This window comes from Poeciliopsis prolifica, unplaced genomic scaffold (genome assembly GCF_027474105.1).
Source record: "Poeciliopsis prolifica strain line A6 unplaced genomic scaffold, Auburn_PproV2 SCAFFOLD030, whole genome shotgun sequence".
Lineage (NCBI taxonomy): Eukaryota > Metazoa > Chordata > Actinopteri > Cyprinodontiformes > Poeciliidae > Poeciliopsis > Poeciliopsis prolifica.
The window spans coordinates 323202-349398 of record NW_026562405.1 but is presented as its reverse complement, the minus strand read 5'-3'; the positions used below and the strand labels follow the sequence as shown (position 1 = coordinate 349398).

The following is a 26197-nucleotide window of genomic DNA, read 5'->3' as shown; positions in this document are numbered from 1 at the left end:
CCTCTGTGTCTGTGACTCCTGCAGTCCTGACCACTCCCAGCAGCTGGAGTTTGGACAGCGGCACCAGGGAGGCCCTGCCTTTCCTTTCCTCCCATGTTGGCAGTGTGATGGCTCCACCGGTTCCACCCCGCAACGTTCCTCATGGTATGAAGCTGTGGCTGCATCCATCTGTCTGTTCATTTACTTGAATATTTCTTCAGTGATCCACTTGTGGATGCCGATTTCAGATGTGCATGATGCTCTTTCAACATTTCAAATTGTACTCTTGCAGTTGAAGTTCCAAATAAAATATTCCAGTCTTTCTGCAGTATGTTTGTGATTATCTTTATGATGCTCCACACTGGGATAACAAATGAACCTCATAGAAATTAGAAATTTTATCAGATATTTTACATGTGGAAAAGCAGGAACCCAATAAAACTGTTATGTAAAATTAACATTTTGTACATTTTATACTTCTAAAACAGCCCAATCACTTAAAAATATGTTTTTGGCAATAAGTTACTGTTAGTGGAAAATTAGCCATTTCAAAAACATCCAGATTGCTGAGTCACATCCTACTGGCACTGCAGTTACAATCTCATTATGTATGATTTTGTGCAAAAAAATGTAAACATGTTTGGTCTGGTACAGCTCATAGACCTATCCTAACTTGCTCAAGAAAACATAATCAGCTTTGAAATAGCTTTAAATCCCTCCTCTCCATCACACACTCCTCCACCTTCTCTCTGATCTAAAGTTTTCCTCCTCCCCTCTCATCACTTCTTTGCTGCCTCTTCACTCCATCTTTCTCCCTCCTACCTCCTCTGAGATGCGAGCGTGGATCTTTCAGTCAGTCCTGCTGTGTCTCCCCCTGTAGGGCAACACCTGTCGATGCACTTTGATGCTTTCCACCACCAGGTCAGCGACCTCCCTCCAGCTCTCCCTGCGCGCTCCTTAAGAAAGGTACCCTCCTTCTCCTCCTTCTCCTCCATTTACTGCTCCCAGCTCCTGCTGTTAGTTTGGATGCTTGAACGTCTGTCTGTCTACTCCCCTTAAGAATCACATAAATCTATGTGCTGGGTTTCTTTTTAATCATAAATTGTTACTGTGATTGAGTTTTAAAATGTGACCAATTAACAGATTGACAAATAACTTTTTTCTGTCTCCTCAGTCTCCCCTGCACCCTATACCTGCCTCGCCCACCAGTCCGCAGTCCGTCCTGGATGGCAGTAACTCCACACTCTCAGGCAGCGCCAGCTCGGGGGTCTCCTCCCTCAGTGAGAGCAACTTTGGTGGCGCCACCTCTTCCTCAGACCCCCCGGCCAGCCGCACAGACACCTTGGAGTCCGTCCCCAGCAGCCAGGCCTGGACCACCGACCAGGAAGACTCGGACTCTCCTTATCAGCCTGTTAGATACAGCATGTCTGAGCCAGACGTCCTGGAGGGAGTCAAATCGCCCCCTTGCCGCAGCAACTCGGCCCCAGGAGGAGTCAACCCGGTCCAGATTGGCTACCAGATCCAGCCTCAGGCTGCAGGCTTGGGCTGCACTGGAGCTCCACAACCAGATGGGCTGCAGCAGCAGCAACACCAGTTTTACCACCATCACTTCCACCCTCACTACATTCCCCACAATCCACCTCTCTACCATCTCCATGAGCCCCCTCCTGCCCTGCCGCCTAAACCTTACCTCAGAGAGGGCTGCATCCCTGAGGAGGACCCCCTGATCGCCCAATCCGGACCGCCGCGCCCAGCTGTACCTCGGCCGATGCCGCGCAAGATCTCCCAGCCCATAATAGCAGCAACCAAGGATGAACAAGCTAAGGTGGCGTGGGAGCACGGCATTAGTGAGGAGTGAGGCCAGGCGATGGCTTGGAGAAACAGAACAGGAACTTCTTGTTGAATATAAACATGAGAGCAGGAGCTGAAACATTTGAATACTCCTCAGAGTATGGCTCAGCCATCAGTTCTGTACTGATGGCTCAGCTGATCTGCTTTCTTTCAGACTCTGCTCTGCGCAGTGACTCATCCTCAATATCTGAACTTTTTCTTTTCGTCTCACTTCATCACTGCATTAACTGAAATAGCTTTCATTCTTCATCCATCAGGATCAAAACCAAGTGACACTTCCAAATGCTGCCGGTTCCTAAAACTGCACAGATGTCATTTTATTTGGTTTTCCTTTAGAAACCAAAATCATTAGCACTCCATTCTAATGACGGGAATTTCACAGAAGTTAAATTTTTTTATACCTCATTGTGATAATGTTAAGTGAATGGCACTTTAAAAGAGGGACATAACCATAAGATTTAAGAAATATTTTAATTATAGTATATAATAGACAATAACAAAATGCAAACAGTTTTGCAGAGAACCAGATAAAAAAATTACAACATTTAAAGATTCAATTCTTTTTTTTAGAAGCTTAAAACAACGAGCCCAACAAACTGAATCAGTAATTGATCTGGTACATTTAATGAGGGTCTTGATGGTATTTTTCCAGTTGTGAGAGTGTTAAAATAAAAGGGTTTATAAAGTTACTAAATATATAATTTATATTTCAAGTTTATACTTTTGTTTAAAGGTCAAGTTGATGTAGAAATATGCAAGATGTTGGGTTTCTGAGTCCAAAGTAGCTGTTTGATAAATGTGTGTTTGTTTGAAAGGTGGAGAAAAGCTCCACACACACAGACTGTGTGTTTGTTGTGTTTCTCGCAGCTTAACGTTAAGCTGTGAGGATGCAGTGGATTTGTTATGTTTTAGCTAAAGATGGTTCTGAAGTTAAACTTGTAAATATGTGTCTAGTTTTATGTGCAGGGACATTTATAAAAAATGACAGTTATTGTTATGAAAATAACAACTGGATCTTTTTTTAAATCAGGGTAATGTTTGTATGCATGTTTGTTTTCTGACAGCTGAAACTGGAACAGAGATAAATACCTTGAAAGCACTCCAGAAATACTGAGGCTCATGTTGTTCAGAAAATGCAACCATTAAAGTCAGTATTTTTTTTTTTTTTTTGCTGATAAATGATCATATTTGCTTGTATCTTTATTTGTTACATATTGTTAAAGTCACAGAAATGACCTTATTTCACTTGGTTTTACTTTAAGTTCCAGACCTTAACCATTTTTTGCCTGATGCTGGATCATATTTTCTCTGCCATTTGCGTTGAATCAAACCTGTCAATATGTTTTTACTTTCACTCAATGCCACCATCTCACTACTGTAAATAGTTCATTTTAACACAGAGATGTTGTGAACAAATATCCTGTATTTTAGGCTTTGCTGTTTAAGTTAAGGACTCCAGTGTTGGAAATAAATCAGTATGTTATGTGACAGATGTTGGCGACTCTGCCATCAGTTTTTAAAATGTCCTGCTTCTGTTGCTGCTGTTTACACTGATGTAAATGCTCCAGAATCCTGCATGTTGTGTTCACTGACTCAAACTCAATGAATTACAGTTATAATGACCAGTTTAACCTGGGTGTGCTATCCTTTTTCCACCTGCAGATAAAAAGTTGTAGATTATTAACTTAAACTTAATTAAATCTTATCGCCTAACTGATGGATTCGTGTGATGAAGCTGCTCAGGTTCAGTCATATTAAAACTTCTAGCTTCCATACAGAATTTTTTGACAGAAGTTGAATCTAGAAAATGTGTGAAATGTAAAACAGGCTCAGTAGCAGTAAAATACAGATTCCACTTATACTGTTTAAAAATCAAACTATGATCCCAGTAGATTAACATTTGTAATTGAAGTATTATTGATGGAAGAGATCTCAGAAGCTTTTGTACTTAAGGGAAACAGTTTTGGTGGATGTTTAACACTCAGTCCACATCGCTACAATTGCACAACTTTTATGTACTTAATTATTATGGCAGCTTTTATATTTGCTCTGGCGTAAAGAGATCTGCTAGCTTTTTTGAAATATATTTTAAGCTGAACTGTATAAAATATAGTTTTACATTTAAAGGCACAAAGAAATTGAAGCTAGGGGATTTATGATAAAGAAACTCTTCAAAAAAAAAGATGAAAACCAAGCATTTCTTCATTTCACTCTTTATATCAAGGCTTACTTTTCTCAACAATGGTGCATCCTTGTAACAAGGAGTGATAGTAAGATTAGGTTGAAATCAGATGCTCACCTACATTTTATAGAATGACATGTAACGTTTTCTCTCTGTCTGCGACTAAATCAAGCAAATTTTTCCAGTGTAGGTTATTTAAAATGACCAAAATTATTTCAATTTGCTAAATACTGTTAAAATAGGGAGATATTTCTTTTTTAAAATATAATCAGCTTTCTAAATTTAGATTTATTTTTTTTTACATACAATTTACTGATCTGGCTAGACTTATTTCACTTTGCAGGGTTGTAAGAGCATTTGGTGCCTGTCTTCTGCTACTGATTGGTAAAAGGTAGCCGATCAGAGAAAAACATAGACAAACAACCGTGTACTTACACCTAAGGTAATTTAGAGTACTAAATTAACCCAGCAGTCAAGTATGTGGATTTAGGGAGAAAGCCAAAGAACCTGCAGTTCTTATGCACAGGGAACACATACAATGATCTCCCAAAACAATTAACAGAAAATAATTAAATCGGCAACTAAAAGTAAATCTTCTGTTAGTGCATGTTCAAATCCAGCCTTTGTGGAGGGTGAGTTAAGAATTCTGGAGACAACAAATATATCCTCTCCAGAAAACCTTGGTAAACATGTGTTAAGAAAACTAAGGCTATTAGAAGTAGTGATATCTCATAACATAGGTTTTTTAGCTCAACATTAACCTCAGACTCTAATATCACACTAACATCCGAAGATGTTTTCAGTGGTGAGAAAGAAAGCTGTCACTTTTATGAAACACAAAGATTAACTTACATCAGTTTCAGTATTTGAACTGTGAATTTACTTTTATAATTCTGAACAAGTTTCATTTGAAATTCAGCTGTGCAGTCAATCATTTCAGTCATTTGATGCATTTTTCTTCAGCTTGGAAAAAAAAATCTCACTGTAGAAAGAAAAACTGGTGGTTTAGCGCAAAACCAGTTTGTATTTTATTTTGAAAATTAAGAAAAACGAAACAAAAAAAGAAAAAGCACAGATGTCACTGAACAAAATAGAGATTGAAGATGAAAGTCAAAAGCATCAACTGTAAGTGTGTTGTTACAAAATAATTATTTCATATGTAATATCAGAAACATATTTCTAAAAATGTATTGTCTCTGCAGTTTGGTTTAAAAATACATAAATCAAATGAAAATCAAATTTTATTTGTATAGCACATTTCAGCAGCAAGGCATTTGTGTTTACATCATAAACACAAAATCATGCATCATAGAATAAACAATACATTGTTACATATTACATTTCAAACACAATTCTAAACAGGTGTGTTTTTGGTTGAGATTTAAAGAAAGTCAGGGTTTCTGCTGTTTTACAGTTTTCTGGAAGTTTGTTCGAAATTTTTTGTGCATAGATGCTGAAAGCTGCTTCTTCTCTTTTGGTTCTGGTTCTGGGGATGCAGAAGCCGCATCCCCTGTTGCAACTAAAGATAAACGCATGGATGAATTTCTCTAGATCTGGCTGAGACATAAAGTGGCACCACAAAGTTTTTCCTTCACTTTCTCTTTAAATGCACAGGCACACAAGTTAAGTTAAACCAGTCAATAAAAAATGTCATTAAATAAGATAGAGATCAAAATAACATAGCTAGGAAACAAAAAGCAGTCCATAAATTAGATTCTAGTGCATTCATATTGATAACAAGAAAGGGGACTCCTGCCAGTATTTTCTTATAAGACATTATATTTCACAGCAATGCCATTTCACTTTTAAATGTAAATTTCTTCATGCTAAGTTTTTTAACAATGATATATAAAATTGGCCACTAGTTATGGCGACAACTTCCTTTTAAATCATAACCTATTATCCAGAGGTTCTAAAACATTTAATAAGAATAAAATAAAAATGACATCCCTTGTTACTGTGAAAGTTATTCAATTTGATGAAATTAATAAAAATTTGTTTACTGAACAGTTTCTAAAACAGCCAAAAAAACATTTAGCATGTCATAGAAAACAAAGTATCAGATAGAGAGAAAAAAAAAAAATCCAAAAGCTGATGCAGATTTTAAAAAAAGTTTAGAAACAAGTTTCATACAATAGTAAAAAGCTATTTTTTAAATATACAGTTTAATGTCAATTTGTGTGAAGAGTGGAAATAGCCCAAATGTACAATAAGCCATAACAAACGCATACATATCAGTCTTTTGTACTATTCACAACTCCCAGTTCTGTTAAACTCATCCAGTTGGTCAAAACAGACTCCACTGAACCTATGTGTGGAAACATTCTAAATAATATTATAGTCTCTGCAGCAGTTGTAAGCAGTAATGGAGAAATTAGTTTTGTTTCTGCTATGTTGTCTCATATGATCATTGTAAAATCTTAATGTGTCCTAAAAGCAATTTTGAGAGAATTTATCTTTGTGAATATTTCATAAACACTGAATGACACAAAATAATAATGACACAAAATGGGTCCAGTACCAATTATTCTCATTGAGAAATGTCAAATTGATGATTCTTTCTCACATGCATATTTATTTAATCTTAGTTCAATCTAGTAAGGGTTTCCTCCTCAGATCTTGTATTAGTTCTGTCATCTGGCATACCTGCAAAGAAACAAACACATTCCGCTTAAAGCACAATTATTTGATTTACTGAAATACAGAATATGAGGCTTTCTATAAAATTATTTTTAGTGAAGCAAGATTTTGTTTTGACTGCAAAGTTCAAATCCTTCACAGCCGTCATCCACCAGCAAAGCTTGCAGTGCCATCAGCAAACCTAAACAAGTTAAATATAAACACCTGCATGAGATCTCATTCAAAATCCTGCAAGGAAGACAGTAGAAAGAAAGCCGTAACAGGCAGAAATTCAATTCAGTCACATTAACACAAAACAGTAACAAATGGGTCCATTTCTGCTAGCCACCATCTCTGCCTGCTAGCCATCCAGCTCTGCCTGTTCAATAGGCTCGACTTCTGAGTCCCAAGAAGAGGTAAAGGGTGGACATTACTGATGGATAAATACAATGAGATTTATTCTTATGATGTTTCTAGGTATCTTAACATTTGAAAATTTTTTACGAGGATTTGTGCAACAGCCTGGCTTACCCTTTAAAGAATTACTCCAGATCTATGCCACTTGATCAGACCTTTTAGACCCCTTCAGATTTTATAAATTACTGGCAGTATTTTAAATGGAATGTCATCATATAACAATTTACTTCATTTAATGTGCTTGTTTGAGTTAAGGAACTGTTTTGTGTTAAATAAATATTCTTTATACACCTTGCTCTGGCAAAGGATGTTGGCTTGGTATCAAATGTAAAAGATAAATGGAAAAGACTCATTCTACTTTTATTATTAAGCTATGTGCAATCGAATCCAGGTCCAATTTTTAACACAATTGACACACCGGGAGAATTTAAAACTAAGTTAGGTCTTGGTATTATACATATTGTTTAAACAAATCCATCACAGTTTATTGCCTTAGATGGATTTGGTTGAAATTACAATCAAAACTACTAATACTAACATTTTACTATTGACTGAAACATTACAAATCCAAGGTGTTGGATTTGTAATGTACTATTGACAAATCCATTACAAATAAAAATATGTCCTTAGCAGGTTTAATGTTTTTCATTTTGACCACCCTAGGAAAGTTGGCAGTGTTACTATCTATGCTCTCTAATCTGATGAGGTCACCGAGGTGGTTAAAAAGCTCCTTCGTGGCAGGGCCCTAGGGGTGGATAAGATGTCCCTGGCATTCCTTAAGGCTCTGGATGTTGTAGGGATATATTGGCTGATAGGGCAGTTCCCCTGGATTGGCAGACTGGGGTGGTGGTCCACCAGTTTAAAAAGGAGGACCAGAGAGTGTGCTCCAGTTACAGAAGGGTCACACTGTTAAACCTCCCCGGGAAGGTCTGTTCAGGGGTCCTGGAGAGGAGGGCCCTCCGGATAGTCGAACCTCGGATTCAGGAAGAGCAGTGTGGTTTTCATCGTGGAACACTTGACCAGCTCTATACCCTCAGCAGGGTCCTGGAGGGTGCATGGGAATTCACCCAACCGGTCTGCATGTGTTTTGTGGACTTGGAGAAGGCGTTTGACTGTGTCCATTGGGGAACCCTGTGGGGGGTTCTCCGGGAGTATGGGGTACTGGGTTGTCAGGGGCCTGTATGACAGGTGTCAAGAGTCTGGTCCGCATTGCCAGCAGTAAGTCAGGCCCGTTTCTGGTGAGAGTTAGACTATGCCACGGCTGCCCTTTGTCACCGATTCTGTTCATTACTTTTATGGACAGAATTTCTAGGCACAGCCAAGGTGTTGAAGGGATCTGTTTTGATGGCCTTAAGATCGCATTTCTGCTTTTTGCGGTTGATGTGGTTCTATTATCTTCATCAGGTTGTGATCTGGGGGAGGAGGTCCTGCCCCAAGTAGAGGAGTTTAAGTATCTCAGGATCTTGTTCATGAGTGAGGGAAGAATGGAGTGGGAGTTCGACAGGCGTATTGGTGCAGCATCTGCAATTTACTGGTCCGTTGTAATGAAGAGACAGCTGAGTCAAAAAGCAAAGCTCTTGATTTAATGGTTGATCTACAATCTATCCTCATCTATGGTCATAAGCTCTGGGTTATGACCAAAAGAACGAGGACATGGATACAAGAGGCTGAAATGGGTTTTCTCCACCGGGTGTCTGGGCTCTCCCTCAGAGATAGGGTGAGAAGCGCTGTCATCCAGGAAGGACTCAGAGTAGAGCTGCTGCTCCTCCACATCGAGAGGAGTCAGTTGAGGTGGCTCGAGCATCTGGTTAGGATGCCTCCTGGACGCCTCCCTTGTGAGGTGTTCCGGGCACGTCCCATGGGGAAGAAGGTTCCGGGGAAGACCCAGGACACGCTGGAGGGCCTATGTTTCTCGGCTGGCCTCGGAATGCCTTGGGGTTCCCCCGGAGGAGTTGGAACAAGTAGTTCCAGAGAGGGAAGACTGGCCCTCCCTTCTTAGGCTGCTACCCCGACCCCGGATAAAGTGGAAGAAGATGGATGGATGGTAAGGCTGTGGTAATTCTTTTCCTCAGCTTCCTCGCTGACAAACGCATACAGAAAAAGCTGGAAGGGACAACCAAGAACAAAAAAGTTCCGCTGTCGTTGGGGAGATTGCCTCAGCAGCTTTAGCAAGAATTTGAATGACATGATACTCCCTGCCAACTTTCAAAGTTGTACTCTGTTCAATGCAAAACAACCAGATCCTGAGTACAATAGGGGTGGCGAGGGCCAGATTTTAATCATTTAGTAATTGGTACCATAAATTACAAGCCCATCTTTATTAAAAAAGAAAAATTGAATCAAAAGTCAAAATTTGTTTTAGAAAGATCAAATTGTCTTTTGTCATCACTGAAGAGCAGCAAAAGGTGCATATATTTATTTTCCAAATACTGAAGGCAAGTTATATGGTTCAGTCTGCCATGACAAACATTCAAACTTACCTGAAAGTTTTCTTTTATGCCAATACAGAAAATAAAAGAGGGCAAATAAGAAAACAACAAAAATTACACCACCAGCTCCAACAGAAAGTCCATTAAAAAATCCACTGTCATCACCTGAAAGATAACATAATAGGATAACATTACTCTCAAAATGTACCAATAGAATAATCTCTTACCTAACAATCTAAAGCACAAAAACAAGACATATTTTCACTGGTGTCACAAATGACTTAGTAGTGAGTGCTATAGAATTGAAGAACCAGCAATGTCATTATTGATTTTAAAAGATTTTAGAGCACCATTGCATTTTTTTCCAGGGCATTTAACCAATTTAATATTTAAAAATGCGGGCTGGTCAGTTTGTTTCCATTTGGACACCACTGAATATGTATAGGTTTATGAACAAGTCTCCACTTTTGCTTGCTACAGTGAATGACATGACCAATTACTGTAGCAAGTGACTAGAAACATGTGTTCTATGTTTGAGAAGTGCTAAAAGAGTCTCCACTACTGACCAGAACGCCCCATCAAATCATATGAGAATGTCACAGCCTTCTATTTTCCAAAAAAATCAAAATTTCCATCCAAGGCCGTGGGTGTTGAGAGGCGGTGATTTGAACGCACTTCTTCAATGTTTGTAAAAATTATAATTTATTTCTTGGAAAAAATAGTGACAAAAAATACATAATTAAAGTGTCTTAAAAAATAGTCAAAATTAAAATTAATCTTAAAAAGGTGTCCAAGAAAATGCTCCAGAAAAGTGGTCAAAAAATCATTTTACAACCTCCCCTCAACACACCAGACATTTACCAAACAAATTTTTTCCCCGCACCCAGCACCTGGTGTGTTTTTAATTACTCAAATTAATGGGAGGGTCTAACAATTAACATAGTCTTACCAATTCCAAATACAAAAATTATTACAAATGTTGATTCTAAATCAACTTAAATATATTCTAACTACCCAAAAAAGAAAACTAAATTGTTACAAATTATAATTCACAAAATTTAACATAAATGGCCACGACAGAAAAAGTAAACATGCACAGACCTATTTGCCAATTTAGAACTCAAAAGTTTAAGAATGGAGAAATTTGCTGAAAAAAAATACAAAGTTGCTTATTTGGGATTACTTTGGCTTTAGATAAGATAAGGAGGTAAACAACATTTCAGCAAAGGACCCTAACCATCCAGCTGATTATGCTACACAATCAGCTCTTACAAGCTCTAAGGAACATATTTAATAGTTATCAACATGTGAAAAGCTCAGCATGACAAGCAACAACTCATCTAACATATTAGATGTGTTCTAACGTGTTAGACATCTAACATTAGATCTTAGACATATTTAACATCTAACGTGTTAAATATTAATACAAATATAATCATAAGAGATAAAGTTTGTAAAATATATATCTACAAATGATGTAAATAATTAAACATTAAATGATTTTCTGTGGCACTATGTGGTGCACTTTGGTAAAATGAGACTCTGGCTGAAGGTGCCCCTGTATCCTGCCAGCACGTAGTGAAGTGGATGAGACTTGTCCAAGATGACCTGCATCTTGGACAGGATCCTTCTCTCTGACAACACTGTCAGAGTCCAGCTACACTCCAACAGCATGTTAGTTCTATCATTAATAGTCTTTAAAAGTAGTAATTATGCTATAATTGAATACTCCCCTCTTCTTGATATTCATTTTCATCTTTTTAAATAGTTAGCGCTGTTAACTATTAATAGTTAGAGAAGACACTAACTAACTTTATTCTAATATTTTAATGTGCATATTTTTCTTTACCTCTGTAGAACTAGAACAATGTTTTAATCTAAATTCAATTTCTGTGATGTTTAAGCCACGTAAAAAAGAATTATCTTTATTTTACATCAAGTTTAAATTTAAGACAAAAATCCAATTAAATGCAAGTTGAACCATAGTTTAAAAGATATACCAGAGAGGAAACTTACCAGAGGCCACAATCACCAAGGTTTTTGTTGAGTAAATTTGGTGGCATATGCCTTCTTGCTTCATAACACAATGGTATTCATCTTCCTTGGTTACAACAGCTTGAAGGTTGATGTATTTTCCATTCAAAGAATTTGTAATGTTCACAGGATCAATAGGGACATCAGCACTATTATGCAGCTCCATTGTAGGTTCTGGATAAACGCCATGAGCTTCACACTGCACCAGCATTCCACCATCTAGTTTCTTACGAATGCTGAAAGAAGGCTTTGGACAAGTACCTGTAAATATGAGGTAAACAACAAATATAGTAAGAAAAACATAAAGATCAGAAACAAACATGTATTTTTCTTGAAAAAAACAAACAAGTACAAAACAAGTTAATTGACATTTAAGGGGCTATATCAAAAACCACAAATATTTGTTTTGTCAAATATGGTAGTCTACTCTAAGGAATCAATTTTTGATCATTTCATGATTGAGGCATACAGTGAAACCATAAACTGCTCATTACAACACTTCACTTTTCCCACATTTACTTTTTCCCTTTTATTCATATTCAAAAAGACTTCAGGCTGTAATTGCTGCCAAAGGTGCACCAAGTATTGAGGAAGGACTTTGAATACTTACTTGATTTCTTAACATTTTATTTTTCATACATACAACTATGGACACAAGAACTCTTATGGCCAAAAAATATTAGTTTCCTTCCAAACATGCCTCTGTACTTTTACAGTGAGTACATGATGAAAGTAAAAAAGACACAAACAAAGCTTGAAAGCTCCTGAAAGAATCACTAGATATGACTAAAACCTGCAATTGTATTACACAGAAATGCAATGGTGACTACCACTAGTTCAATGAAGTACATAATATGAAACATAAATCCACATAACCTTTTTTTTAAATCTTATAGAGTTAGAAGTAAAAATGTTTTGGCAAGTATCGATAGGGATGCACAATTGGTCAATATTAGCTGTAAAATTTAATATGACGTAAAGAGTGACAAGGAAGTTGTTTTGAGTGGTGTTTCGTTTTTTCCCTTTTCTGTGGAACATAGCACTAAATTAATCACACCTACATTTTCAAGTTTCATTGCGTTAGAATTATTCTACTGTGGCAGTGCAGCTGTGGATGACATGTAAAAGATGAGTCTTTTTGCCCTCCAGCGTTGTGCACATGCGTATTTAAACAATAACATGCATGGGGGTTATATTTGTAAATCTGATTAAGATTAAGTCATTGCCTCATCAGCTGTGGCAATGACTTAGTCATAGCCACAGCAATGACTAAGTTATTGCTGTGGCACAGTGTATTTACCGCACATCACTGGTAAATAGCTATAAGAATAAAATATGGGTATTGGCATCAGTTATTAACCAAATGAGTTTTAGTATATTGGTGTATCGACTAAAATCCAATATTGTGCATCCCTACCTAACAACAATCATGTTACTGGGTTGACTGAACCATTAAAACTCAAAACAGCCCAAGAACTCTAATGCTTTTATAATACTAATACTTCTCTATTTTCATGCCATCTACAAATTTCCCATACATTTCCAACAATCCTACCATTCAGCCTATGTAAAGTATAGAGAAGTAGATGTTGCAAAAGACTACAGTAACAATAAAGATCTGAAATAGCAATTTTTAAAATGCAATTTACCAGTTACCTGGCTACAAACTATAATCGGTACCTTTGTTAAGCAAACATTTTAATCTGCATAGGGAGCTAATGTAATGCCTACCTGGTAAAATTACACAGAACATTTTTTGCAGTGAAATACCCAACAGTTATCCAGTGCTCTGCAAAAGTATTTATACCCAAGAACCTTTTGACATTTTATGTATAAAACAGTGCCCTCTTCAATATTCTTTTACTATATTTTGCTGCACTCAGAGCCACAAAGTCTATGGGGTATGTCTCCAACAGCTTTGTCAAATCTTTGCACACTTATTCAAGCTTAGTAGAGAGGACAGGAAGAAACATTATTTTTTTAGTTTTGCCATAGCTCCTCATCAGATATGCATATTTATGTTTGATCTACAACATCCTCTCAATCTCAAATCTGTGGAAGCCTCCAAAAGATTTTCTGACAGGATCTTTATTCTCATGATTGTTGTGTCCCATACATGACATGTAACCACAAGCTGAACTTTTAATGGTTTACTTTTTGCTACTTTTCCATAAAAGCCAGGTTTTTTGCATGACTTATTATTGTCCTTTAAGATTCTCATAATTGAGGAGCTGATCTCTGTAATTTCACTGGAGGTACAATAAACTTGGCAGCTTTTCTGCTGCTTGTCCAACATTAGTGTGGGGAGAGTGTCATACTCCTTAGCAAAACATAGATTGAACAGTGCTCTGCGATATCATTAATGTTTGCCATACTGTTTAATTACCAAACCCTGCTTTAAACTTTATGGCTTGTGTTTTCAAAAGCTTCCTGTGCGTTGATACCGATTGAGATCAATGACAATAACCCAATGTGATTAATAACTTTTACATACATTGTATCTGATAATATACTAAAACATGTTTAAGAAACGGCAAACTTGTATGTTCATATAAAGGCGCAGATTAATTGTTCATGGTGAAATATCACCGTCACATGGCAGGGAAATGACCTGTGATGTGATAAGAACCAGGACTCACCACATTTTCTTTCTGGATCGTTGGTTCTGTCCTTTAACCATATACAACGCGGAGGTTACATGCGACCTCATATTCGTATGTGACAGAAATCAATATGCACTGTAAGCTTTTATTACAAATGGGAAGGTTGCTATGTCTGATTTGAATTCAAATATTCCAGTTTTTAATACAACACTGCACATTCAAGAAGCTTTGCAGCGCATATAAACATTTTCTTATTATTTTACATCAGGGAACAGTTAGGAACTTCGGTAATCACGTGTTCGGTTTTTAGACGAAGCCAGTTTGGGAATTAAAAAATACAAGCAATAATTTAAAATTACGTTTTTAACAGAATAAATTTGGTTAAATTAATACAAAGATATTCAACTTACCCGAAATAAGCAGTAGATGCGTTTTTTTTTTTCAAGCTAATAAGGACTGAAACTTTTAAGCAAACAAAATCACGACTCGAGAAAATGTTCTCAAAGGGTTTTATCCAATGAAGTTTGTGTTCTCTGAATTAAGCAACCAACCAGGTATGAAACGAACCAATCAGGACATCTATGTGCTGTAGAGTTGTACGTTTACCGAACTTTTTCGTTTGTTAGCCAATCACAGAAGAGCATCTTTCATCACACGACATTTCCGGTTTATTGAGCGTATAGTGCTCAGAGGTAGTTTCCCCCAATATAATAAACTCATGTCAGTTAAATAGTCCAGGTTTTTTGCAAGTACAATCAGTTTTCTTGACATCCAATGTAAACGAATGTTAAAAGGGCTTGTAATGTCAAAGCTGAAGATCAAAGTAGAAAAGTATGTTTCATCTGTAAAAAAAAAAAATATTGTTTTAAGGAGTATGAAAGGAGCTAACTTTATTTTGGGTTTGGTGAGACATAGCCTATATTGAAACTCAAAAATTCTTTACATTAGTTTTAACATCGTTTCATTTTAGTTTTCTGGTAATTGTTGATAAACTATGTGGTCGCTGGGGATGGAGATGTGTTACACCTTCAAAAGGAATTGTTTCACATAGAATGGAGAAAAAAATGCAATAATTTCAAAGTAAACAATAGATCTAGTCTGTGAATCTATGCTTGATCTGTAATGTTAGATGACTGAGAAAATAGGGCAAGTAGTTCACTAGCAGCAAAGAATTTTTAGAATTATTTATTCTAATTGCATTATTCAACAAAGTGGATAATGCATGTTGCTAAGCTAACAAGTTCATTTAGCAAGTTTTATGAAAGCTCCCCCTGGTTTGCTTCACAATAGAAAGACATTCATGTATTACTTTAAAATGATTTTGAAAAAAAATGTAATTCACACTTGCTGATGAAAAGCTGTTGATATGTGTCATCAGCTCTAAGAGGTTAAGATACAACCTGAGGGTGAAACAAAAGGTATATTATACACTTGCGCATACAATATCATCACTTTTTTGTCACATAAATAGAATTTCAGAAGTGTTGTTCACATCTGATTAAGGTGAAAACTGATGAGACATTGAAGCAAACAGTGTTAGGAACATTGGAATAAGATAAATTCAATTAAGAAAAAAACTTTTGATTACAACTGTTCTTGGCACAGTAACCTTCAAAAACAATTATATAATGATATTTTTTCCTAAAATTATACAAATGTATCTCAGGGCAACGATAAAACATAATTGACAAAACTTTCAAAATGATAACATGTTACACTCTAAAGATTCAACAACTCTTTCCAGAACCTCTCAAATGTTAGTATTTTGTGTAAAGAAAGCATCATGTTGATGTATTTGTGTACATTAGAAATGTACACAAGTATAATTTAAAAATCACATAAAAGCATCAAAAGTTTAATAGTCTTGAGATTTCTATCACCACAGCACATGGACTGCAGATAGACATGGCATCCTCTATCACTGAGAAAGGAGAGATTTATTGCGATTGGAAGCTTTTAGTCGATTTTATTTAAGCATCAAATTATTTGTTAACATTTAAATTCTGCATATCATTTTTTCTGTGTTCTTTAGAAACTTAGACAACTAAGGATGATTAACTTATTAAACCACATAAAGTCAAATAACACAAAATAAAAACTTCCTTGGAATTCAATGGCAAATGACTTTGTTCATTAACAGAGATTAATTGTGAAAGTAATGTGATCCTAATCTTTGATGTGAAAGACAACCATTGTTGTGAAATAAGTTAATTAATTGTGTGAGAAATGATAACCATAGGTGCTATAAAAAGTGTTGTTCAAGTTGTTCTTTTCTCTCAAGATTGGTCCAAATGTTTTGCACTTACCAACAACAAGCTGGATGTAAAACTTCTGTCCTTGTGGCTTAAGATGTGGAAATTCACAACTGTAGATTCCAATGTCATTCTGCTGTGTGTTGTTGATTTGAATGGATGCATTACCAACTTGCAGCTGATCTTGGAAAAACGTAACTCGATTTTCAAAATATTCATTTTGACCAGATTTTCCATTGTGGTAATAACTGCCGTTGTCATATAAAAACACCTCCTCTGAATCATTTCTATTCCAGTCGAACACATGATGTCTGAGGTCGTCCTTTCCAATGGGAGAGCAGGGCAAGATGACATTACTGCCCTCTCTTTCAAACTGTTCTAGGAAAATAAATCACATTTCAACAAGTTAAACAAATGGGAATATAGGATGCTTACATATCATACTAATCCAACTTTCAAGAGTCCTTCAATCTTAAATACATTGTGGAAGCTACATTGGGTTGAAAAACATAACATCCCTAAAAATACAAAACAATAGTGTTGGAGCCTATTAAGTATTAGATTAAATTATTAATTGCTAAATAATTAATGTTATTGATAAAAGGTTATGCTAATGGTAGATCTGTTGTTATTTTTTTTTTGTTTATGGCCTCCTCCTTTTTAAGTCAGCCTGTTGCTGTGATTAATAAACAAAAGGAGCTGCTGTGGTTGATCTGATTGTTTGTAGTGAAGGAGTGAAACAGTTTTCTACCACAAAGTTAATGCTTATATTAAAATTTTGCATTACGTCACCTCAGAGAATATTTCTGTTATTTCTATAATAAAGAAAACAACCTTTTTGAAACCAGAAAACTCTCATCAAGTGCTTTTTTATTTTGAGTGAGTCGAGAACCTCCTCTTCAGATACTACTCTGCGGCATTCTGTTTTTTGGACCAAATTATGATGCAAGAGTATCCAATACAAATAGTCATAGATATTTATATTTTTTTTTACCTTAAACATCCCAAAAAATAATGGTGATTCGACAGTATTCTGTTTGAATCCATATAATTTGAAGTTAGCTATTGGCTGGCACATTTGCTGCCAGTGGGACAAAGTTGAGTTGTCTTTCAGGTCTCTGGGTCTGAGGAGCACTAGATTTTTCTCAGTGTCTGTAATTTTAACATACAACGTCAAAAAATTCAACAGATTATTAAATCTGCAGTTTTGATTTCTATGACCTTTACTGCTTTGGTAATGTTAGATTCTGTTGTCAGATGTTTATGTTTTTGCTGCTCTTTGCTCAACTTTAGCTGACTATCACCAATGACCAAGACTTGCTGTGGCATTGACATTATAAGCACATCTTAAGTGCACCAGGAGTCTAGAGAGCACCATAAAAAGGGGCAATAAATAATAAAAAAATATATTTTTAAAACTAATTGGGCATAATATAACTTTCTAATATAAAAATATATTTTTAGATGAAAATCAGCTAAAAAAAACTAATCATCTCCCTGCCTTCATTGCCGCTTCCAGAGTCACAGACTGCACAAATGAATCCATACAACAGCATGTCAATAATCTTAAAATTAAATAAATAAATAAAACATTATGAGATAACTATAATTCCATACTAAGCTATAGGGCACCAAAGGAAAAAAAAAACAAGAAAAGTATGACCTCTGTTACATAACTGATAGGGTTGATTGGTCTTTCTAATTTTTTCTTAGGTAGGTGTGAGTGTATATTTGTGTATGATTGATTTCTTTCTGTCACTGTGTTGCCTTCCGATGGGTTAGCAATGTGTTCAGGGTGTACCTCGACTTTCGCCCATTAGCAGCAATTGGAGCTACAGGCACCAGCCCTTGTCCCTACCCCTTGAGTACAATTGTGGATTAATGGTTAAAAGGAAATACACATTTAAAATCAGAACACTGATTATCCAATAGATCATGTAGAAAATAAATATCAAAGTTGAAAGTGTTCAGAGCTTAATTTTTGTCTTTTGAGATTGTGACAAAAGTCAAATACTTACTAACAACAAGTTTGATCTGGAATGTTTCGCTTCTTGGCTGAAGTTTTGGAAACTCACATCTGTAGATTCCAGTGTCTTTCAGCATTACATTTTGGATCACTATAGATGCATTACCAGAACTTAGCAGATCTTGAAAAAAGGACACACGTCCTTTAAACTGTGAATCTTGACCTTTAAGTCCATTGTTGTAATGATACCCAGCATTATAAAGAAACACTTCATTCTGATAATATTTTCTCCACTTAAATAACTGAGATGAGAGATCTTCCTTTGAGGTGGGAGAACAGGGTAAAATAGCATCACTACCCTTTGGTACAGCCACAGTGATGACACCTGGAAAGACAAATAATTAGAAAAAGGTTCACAAACTAGAATAATGTCTCATTGCCAAAAACATTTGATAGTTTTTTTTTAAACAAACTAAATATAACTTCATGACAGTAATCCTTTTTGAACAGTCCACTATATATGTAGCTTCATTTGTACTAAGACATCTTGCTTTTCTTTCATCTCCTATTTTTTGCATTGAAGATGTGTTATTGATTTAATAAGTATTCATGCAGGCTGCACAGTGGCACAGTTGGTAGCACTGTTGCCTTGCAGCAAGAAGGTCCTGGGTTCGATTCCCGGCCCAGATTCTGCATGAAGTTTGCATGTTCTCCCTGTACATGTGTGGGTTCTCTCCGGGTACTCTGGCTCCCTCCCACAGTCCAAAAACATGACTGTTAGGTAGTAGTTTCTGTTAGGTAAATTGCTCTTTCCAAATTCTCTCTAGGAGTGTGTGTGTGTGTGTGCATGGTTGTTTGTCCTGTTTGTTTCTGTGTTGCCCTGCGACAAACTGGTGACCTGTACCGCCCAGAACGCAGCTGGAGATATGCACCAGCAATTCCAGACTCCACTGAGGTGAACAGAATGGATGGATGAGTTATCTTTTCAGACCCATATAAGCTATATGGGTTTGAAAAAAGTTTATAAAGAATCAGAAGCAAATTCAGAAGAAGGGGAACTATCTTATTAGAGGAAAGTAATTCTAAAAAATTGCTTTTAAAAATTTTCTGGTTATTTTTTTTATATTTGCAGTTTTTTGCTTTCCAGATTTTGAGGGAATTAAAATGAGCCACATGCCAAGGGTCTATGCATTAACAATAACATTTAATTTCCAGCTTGAATTAATACATCAGTTTTGTACTGAAGTAAGTTTAATCAAGTTCAGTTGATTTGATAAACTTGTTTTTTCATTGCTGTAAATATGTTCTCTTTTTTCTCAGTCTGCAGGTGCAAATACCAGCGTTGTGAAGTAAATTAAAACTGTTGGGATAGTCCCTTCTCCTCCCAACTTTTTAAGAGGGCTAATGGATATTAAAAGCGATGTACAGTTATCTTTTATTCACTTCTCTGTACTAGCCAGAGGAGTCATTAGTACATTTTTTGCTTAATCTCTTAATAAAATAACAATTAAAATGCATTTTGTTCTTGACTTAGTGTTTCACCTTAGGTAAGACTTATTTATTTTCTTAACAATTAACAGCACTAAAACCCATCTCTTAACCCAGATTGGTAGTTTCTAGTTAGCAGTGGGAACATTGGGAGGAGGCAAAGGAGCTTTTTTTCCCCCCCAGATCATCCGTTGTTGGAGCTTATTAAGTATTAGATTAATTTATTATTTGTTAAATGATAAATGTTGGTTTTGATCCAAAGTTTTACTAATAATTACAAATGGTAGCTCTATTACTCCTTATTATTTTAGGGTCTCCTTGTCAGTAAGGGCAGCTGCTGTGGTTGATCTGATTGTTTACAGTGAAGCAGTGAGGAGTGAAACAGTTTTCTACACCAAAATTAATGTTTATATTTGAATTTGGCATCAAGTCAACTTGAAGAATATTTCTGCAAAACTGTTTTATTTTTAGTGCACAAAGAACCTCCACCTCCGAAACTAGTCTGACATTCATTTTGTAGGATCTAATGATAATGCAAGAGTAGCCATAAGATCTGTCTCATATACCGTAATAACATAATGACAGTTTCAAAGATTTTACAAAAACATAATAATAATAATAATAATAATAATAATAATAATAATAATAATAATAATAATAATAATAATAATGTTGTTATTCCATTATCATATTGATTTGATGTGTTGTATTGTGTGTTTTTATTTTTATAGCACTTCGTCTGAAAGGTGCTGTTGCCCTTTGGAAACATAGAAGTTTTCTTCCGTTAAAATCTACAAACATGTTACAGTTAAATGTAAAAAGCAAAATGAGATACAAAAGTCCAAAATGTCTGATTCTTTACATGTCAATGAATAATAACCAGCATGAGAAATGAGCGTCGCCACCACTTAATGAACAGGAGATGCTCGGAAGCAGGTGTGGCTTTTAAAGAGGCAGTGCACAATGACATTTTAACTCAGAGATAGGCTCTGCGTTACAAGCATGATACAAAAACATGTTTGTAATACAGCATGCTATGTAAGATCTCAGGACTCCTGAAACATTTCAAAAGGATCATTCATTTAAATTTGTCATGCACACTTTAGTGAAAAATATCTGAAAATTACAAACAAATAATAAAACTATTCTTACCGATTTCATCACCAAGCAATTTTCCAGTAAACGTCAGGAAGCAGAGAGACACACGTAGAAGAAGCTCCATAGCTGTAATCTATCACTTAATCATGTACTCTACAGAGCGCTGTAATGTCCGTGTAGCTACTCCTCTCAGGCTCCTCAGACTGAGTCTTCAACTCTTTCGCTTTCAGCTTCCGACAAGCAATAAAAACAATACTTCCGGTGTAGAGCACGCAGCATTAACAGGAAATGTCACCCATAAAGCTGAGCATTGTCACGCTCATCTTATGCATCCCAATGAAAAAAAATAAATAAATAAAATAAAAAATAAATAAATAAATAAACTTTTGTATACTTAAAACATATTTACGTTTGTGTAAGTACATTTTAAGTAGGCTATATTCTACCTATAAATATATACAAAGTATATTAAAAGCATACTTGTACCAATTTTTACAGAATAACTTTAAACACACTTAAATATAATTGATAAGAAATAATAATTAAAAAAATTAGCTATCCTTAAATTTAACAGAACAAAACAGTTAATGCAGGATAAGACAATAAATGACAATTTAGATTTATAGTGGAACATGATATAATGTTGTTCAACAAAGTAAATGTTTTCATGCCTCAAAATGTCAAACATTGACAGTTTTGTGATAGAGGTTCTATAACAAACAAACAATACTCGTCCTTAACACTAGATGCAGCAGGTAAATTCAGTTTTACGTCTCTCTGAATATGATCTGTTGTTTCAGTTTTTTAACTAAAACATGGAAGCCATTTTTTTACTGTAAACAAAGAACATACAAGAACAACATAGAACACTAATAATTAGAGATACAACATCAAAGGCCTTTACAGAAAATAGAACAATTATTTTAAAATAGAACAATTATTTTACAATTTGAGCTGTTGAGCACATCAGCTCAAATCTGTTGAAGTACTTTAAGGGCAGTTATAATTTCAATGGTTTTAGCATTTGAGCTGATTTTTAAGGATTCTATATAGATATTAAGAGAATATAAAATCTGGAAATTAGGTTTTTGTTGTGAATGTTTGGAGGTGTGAATATATTTACCATAAATAATAAAAAGAGTTAGCAACACATAAAAATTCTGTTTTGACAAGTTCACATTTCTCCATCCCAAACAAAACATCCTTATCTGTTAAAGTAATATTGAGATTTCTTTGATGAAAAAAACTGGTCATATCTCTCCAGAATATTTTGGTATAATTACAATCCCAAAAAAGATAAACAAGCTTTTCTTCATTATTTTTACTGAAAGTAGGCATAGAGTCCAAATCCCATTTATATCTCTTTATCAAAAGTGATTCAACAGAATAATGAACATCCTAAAACAGAGAGATCTCACGGGAGCCACAGATTAAATCTTTGCTCAACTATTTTAATTATGGGGTTAAAATGTTCTATTGATCTTATAATTTGATCTTTAAATATTGTGATTCCAAGATATTTAACTTTGTCTTCTATAGGAATGTTGAGGAATGTGCCTTTTAAATTAGATTTAATGGAAAATAATTCACATTTGTTTAGATTTAGAGTCAAACCGGAAGCTGTGGAGAAGGTGTTGATGATTTCAATCATTTTTAATTTTTTACTTATTTTTTAAAAAGGTGCATTGTCTTCAGGAAGCTGGAGAACTGCAATAGTTCTGTTTGCAACATTAATCCCATTAACTGAAAGAATTTACATGGCCTGAATGAATAGATATGGGGAGACTGGACATCCTCGTCTGAGACCTCTTTTCAAATAAAATCTTTTAGAGCAGCCATATGACAAATTTACAGATTTATTACAATTCCTTTATAACATTTGACAACTTTTAATTAAGATTTGTCCGTATCTGAATACTTTAAACAAAAGTGTATGTTCAACTGTGTCAAAGGCTTTAAAAAAAATCTAGAAATAATATGTGACCATCCCCCTTTATTAAATATGAATAATCTAACAGATCTAATATAAGTCTAATATTATTAGTTATATATCTACCTGGTATGAATCCAGACTGAATTTCATCAACCACTTCTTCATGAGTATTCTTAATTTTTGTAGCAATACAACCTGCAATAATTTTATACTCATTTTGTAGTAATGTAATTGGTCTCCAGTCATACAGAAGAAGCTTGTCTTTTTGGAGTTTAGAGATCAGTGTAATCAGACCTTGGGTTATTGTTGATGGAAGTGATCCAGAAACCAAACTTTCAAGATAAACTTGATGTGAAAATGGCGATAGCATTTCTGAAAACTTTTTATGGATTGATGACATCAGTCCCCGGTGATTTATTTAGTTTTAATTTATTGATGGACTTTTGGATGTCTTCAAGTGTAATCAAGGAATCACAATCTTTATTATTTTTACTAATTTGTTGCATTTTATTTAGAGAGTTAATAAATTGTATGACAGATTCATCAGAACATCTTGACTGATAAAATTCTTGGAAAAAAGCTTCACAGTAAGAAGAGATTTGAACAGGGTCTTCACAGATATTATTGATTTGAAGTTTCATAATACTGTTAGATATTTTGGTGCTTTTTTTTTCCTTCTTCTAACCATTTCCACCTCGATCTGATGTTCGCTTCTTTAGCTTTGGAAATGTAAATATTGACTAGGATCAGTTCTAAATGGTTTAATCTAATATTTTGCTCTTCAGATATATGTTCAGATATATAAACAATTTCTTTTTTTACTTCTAATTCTTCTTTCATTTTTCTTAAAGCAATTTTAGTTCCAGTTTTCATAAAGATTTTTTGAAGTTCATATTTTAGGAGTTCCAAATTTTTACTAAATTCCTTCTGACTGCAAGCTGTATTCCAATACTTAATAATTATTTGTTTAATGTTTTCTTCGACATTTTTATTTTCTAAAAGTGAATAGTTGAGTTTCCAGTAAGCTGTATTTTAATTTTTTCCGTACTGGTTTAATTTTGTTTTTTAATTAAAATAAGCTGGTGGTCTGATAAAGGAACTGGAAGAATCTCCGACTGTATTTCATTAGCTATGAAATCAGACATCAGCCAAAAATCAATTCTTGATTTAAAGGAGCCTGTTTTGTTTTGTCATGTAATTTCAATTTTGGAGCAATTTTTTTGTCTCTATCCATCAGTCAGGCCAAAGGTTGATATAAAGATTCCTAGAACTGTGTTTGGATTTGTATTAGCCTTTGGGGAAAATCTTCAATTCGACTTTCATTAAAAGTCGAATTGAAGTCCCCACCAATAATAATATCCATAAAATGATATTTTCCATGTAAGTAATTTACCCCTTTACTTAATCTATCATAAAGTTGCGTGTTTTCTGCTTTGGTATTATACCCATATATAGAACCCAACAAAAGAATTTCATCATTTATTGATACAACTATTCAAGAGTGAACATAACACATCTCCACTGCAGTTGTTTCGTAATATTGCCACTCCTGCTGATTGAGTAGTGACATGTGCCAGCCATAGTTCGTCCCTCCCACTGACTTTTCAAGAATTTGGTATCATTTGCAGTTTAATGAATTTCTTGTATAAAACAGAAATCAGCTTCAACATTTCTAATGTATAAATAACTTACCTTTCTTTTAGTGTTGTTCCTCAACCCTCGTGCATTGAGTGAAATAACTTTAAACAAAGAAATGCTACTAAGAGCTGTAGCTTCTAACCCTGAAAATTGAGTTACAGGAAAATCTAACAAACTTTCCCAACAGAGAAATTATATAATAAACAGAGCTTTTTTGATCTTAAAATGTCATTATTTAACTGTTAGTTCTGATTCTCAAGATGTCTTCTAGTCATTAGCTGTCATAATGGACTCCAGGACATACCAGGACTCTAAGGCAAGCAACAACTACAGACACTCAAACTGTTTAAATACATTTATTAAACAGGGAAGTGTGTGGAGGGATGTCGATCTGCAACAGCAGGGAGGGACCAGGTCAGTGGGGAAACTGAAAGAGGAAGCGGTTAAAGAGGGAAGTAATGAAGGGAACGTAGGGTAACCTGAGGGTAGCTTACGGTCAGCGGGTTGAGGTAGGCAGAGGGATGTACTTGGGAGTTCCAGCAATTGGCGTGGTGTGATGGTTTCCAGATGGAGGGGTTCCTGTAGGAGACTGAGGGTGGGCAGGCAGCAGCTGAGTGGCGGGTGTGACGTACCCAACGGAGCAGCGAGGATCAGATCCTTCAGGTGAGTCTGTCTCAGAGGGTGTTCAGCGTGGGTTCACACAGTAGAAGTGGAACCATCTGACATCTGAATCTGGGAAGCTGCTCCTCTTTAAGGACCTTGCAAATTGGTGGTGATGAGTAATGGCTGGATTCCATCAGCCTGCCTCCCTGTGAAGGAGAAGAAAACCACTCCCCTGCAAAACTCAACATTAGCAGGTTCAAGTTCTATCCTCTTTCCTCCTTTGTCAATAACAAAGGCTCTTGGACTGATGTAGAAGGCTGTTTTCTTTTTCGCATGCTTTTTTCACCAGTGGACACAGCATGTTTCTTCTCTGATGGTCCTTGTCTGTCCTCCTTGAAGCACAGGTTGGTTAATCTCAGAAAAGATGACCACTTCTCCACGCCTTCCATGTCTTCCATCCATATCCTTGTAGTTTATGTGTGTGAGGAAGCGGTGATCGGGGTGGTCAGTCCTTACAAAGATTGGAGCATGATAATCAAAATGGAATAAATCGATAATTGTGACAGAACAAAGAAATGGTTTGGAGTTGATTGGTACATGATGAGATTCCCCGAGTTAACCCAATGTGGCCCTTTACCATCACTAGTTTGGCGTGTTTTATGATAATAAAATATGTTTATTATTATTAAGTCTTTGGTGGAAAAATCTCATTGAAAATTGGTTTATTCAGTGCATATTTGTGTCTGTTAAGTTTGAGATGGAACTGAACATGAAAATGGCTTTTAAACCATTCAGACAACCAGAACAACAGAGACACAATCAAAACTGTCAGATGACTAATTACCCCACAATAATAACTCAAAAGAAAAAAAAAATAAATCAAACAACACTTAGCCTTACGGGGAGGCTGGTAAAGCATGGCAGGCCACAAGGCTTATGAAACATTGAGGAAAATCCTATCTTGTCATCCTCTGTTAGAAGTTTAAAGAAAAAACATGTATCCTTTGATAGTTTGTATAAATTAGATTATTCTCAATGAGAATAAGTTGCATTTATTTATTTATTTTTTGACAAAAACAGCTTTCTGGATTGTTTATTTCACCAT

The 26197-nt window shown here is 35.5% G+C and overlaps 2 protein-coding genes across 5 annotated transcripts in view; one reads left to right on the top strand and one right to left on the bottom strand.

Moving 5' to 3' along the window:
- Window positions 1-3461, top strand: part of LOC129372756 (dedicator of cytokinesis protein 3-like) — a 139587-nt gene extending 136126 nt beyond the window's left edge. For all 4 annotated transcript variants that reach the window (XM_055050244.1, XM_055050243.1, XM_055050241.1 and 1 more), the window contains 3 exons: window positions 25-144; window positions 860-945; window positions 1154-3461. In XM_055050244.1, the coding sequence (XP_054906219.1) occupies window positions 25-144; window positions 860-945; window positions 1154-1837 (890 nt within the window). In that variant the 3' untranslated portion in view covers window positions 1838-3461. The remainder of the gene's footprint in view (window positions 1-24; window positions 145-859; window positions 946-1153) is intronic.
- Window positions 3462-5235: 1774 nt separating this feature from the next.
- On the bottom strand, window positions 5236-21089 carry LOC129372634 (V-set and immunoglobulin domain-containing protein 1-like). Its single transcript, XM_055050051.1, has 6 exons — window positions 20973-21089; window positions 18385-18717; window positions 16421-16744; window positions 11494-11772; window positions 9529-9642; window positions 5236-6658 (listed from the first exon to the last, which is right to left on the bottom strand). Exons 1-6 carry the CDS (start codon window positions 21040-21042, stop codon window positions 6597-6599), a joined length of 1182 nt encoding a protein of 393 aa, XP_054906026.1. The 5' UTR covers window positions 21043-21089; the 3' UTR covers window positions 5236-6596.
- Between the last annotated feature and the right edge of the window lie 5108 nt (window positions 21090-26197).

Excerpts from the sequence above, each read along its gene's own strand:
- LOC129372634 (XM_055050051.1), bottom strand. The coding sequence starts at position 21,042 with ATGGAGCTTCTTCTACGTGTGTCTCTCTGCTTCCTGACGTTTACTGGA. Across the intron at positions 18,718-20,972 it reads ATTGCTTGGTGATGAAATCG|GTGTCATCACTGTGGCTGTA; the intron begins GTAAGAATAGTT and ends TTGTCTTTCCAG. Across the intron at positions 11,773-16,420 it reads TTACATCCAGCTTGTTGTTG|GTACTTGTCCAAAGCCTTCT; the intron begins GTAAGTGCAAAA and ends TCATATTTACAG.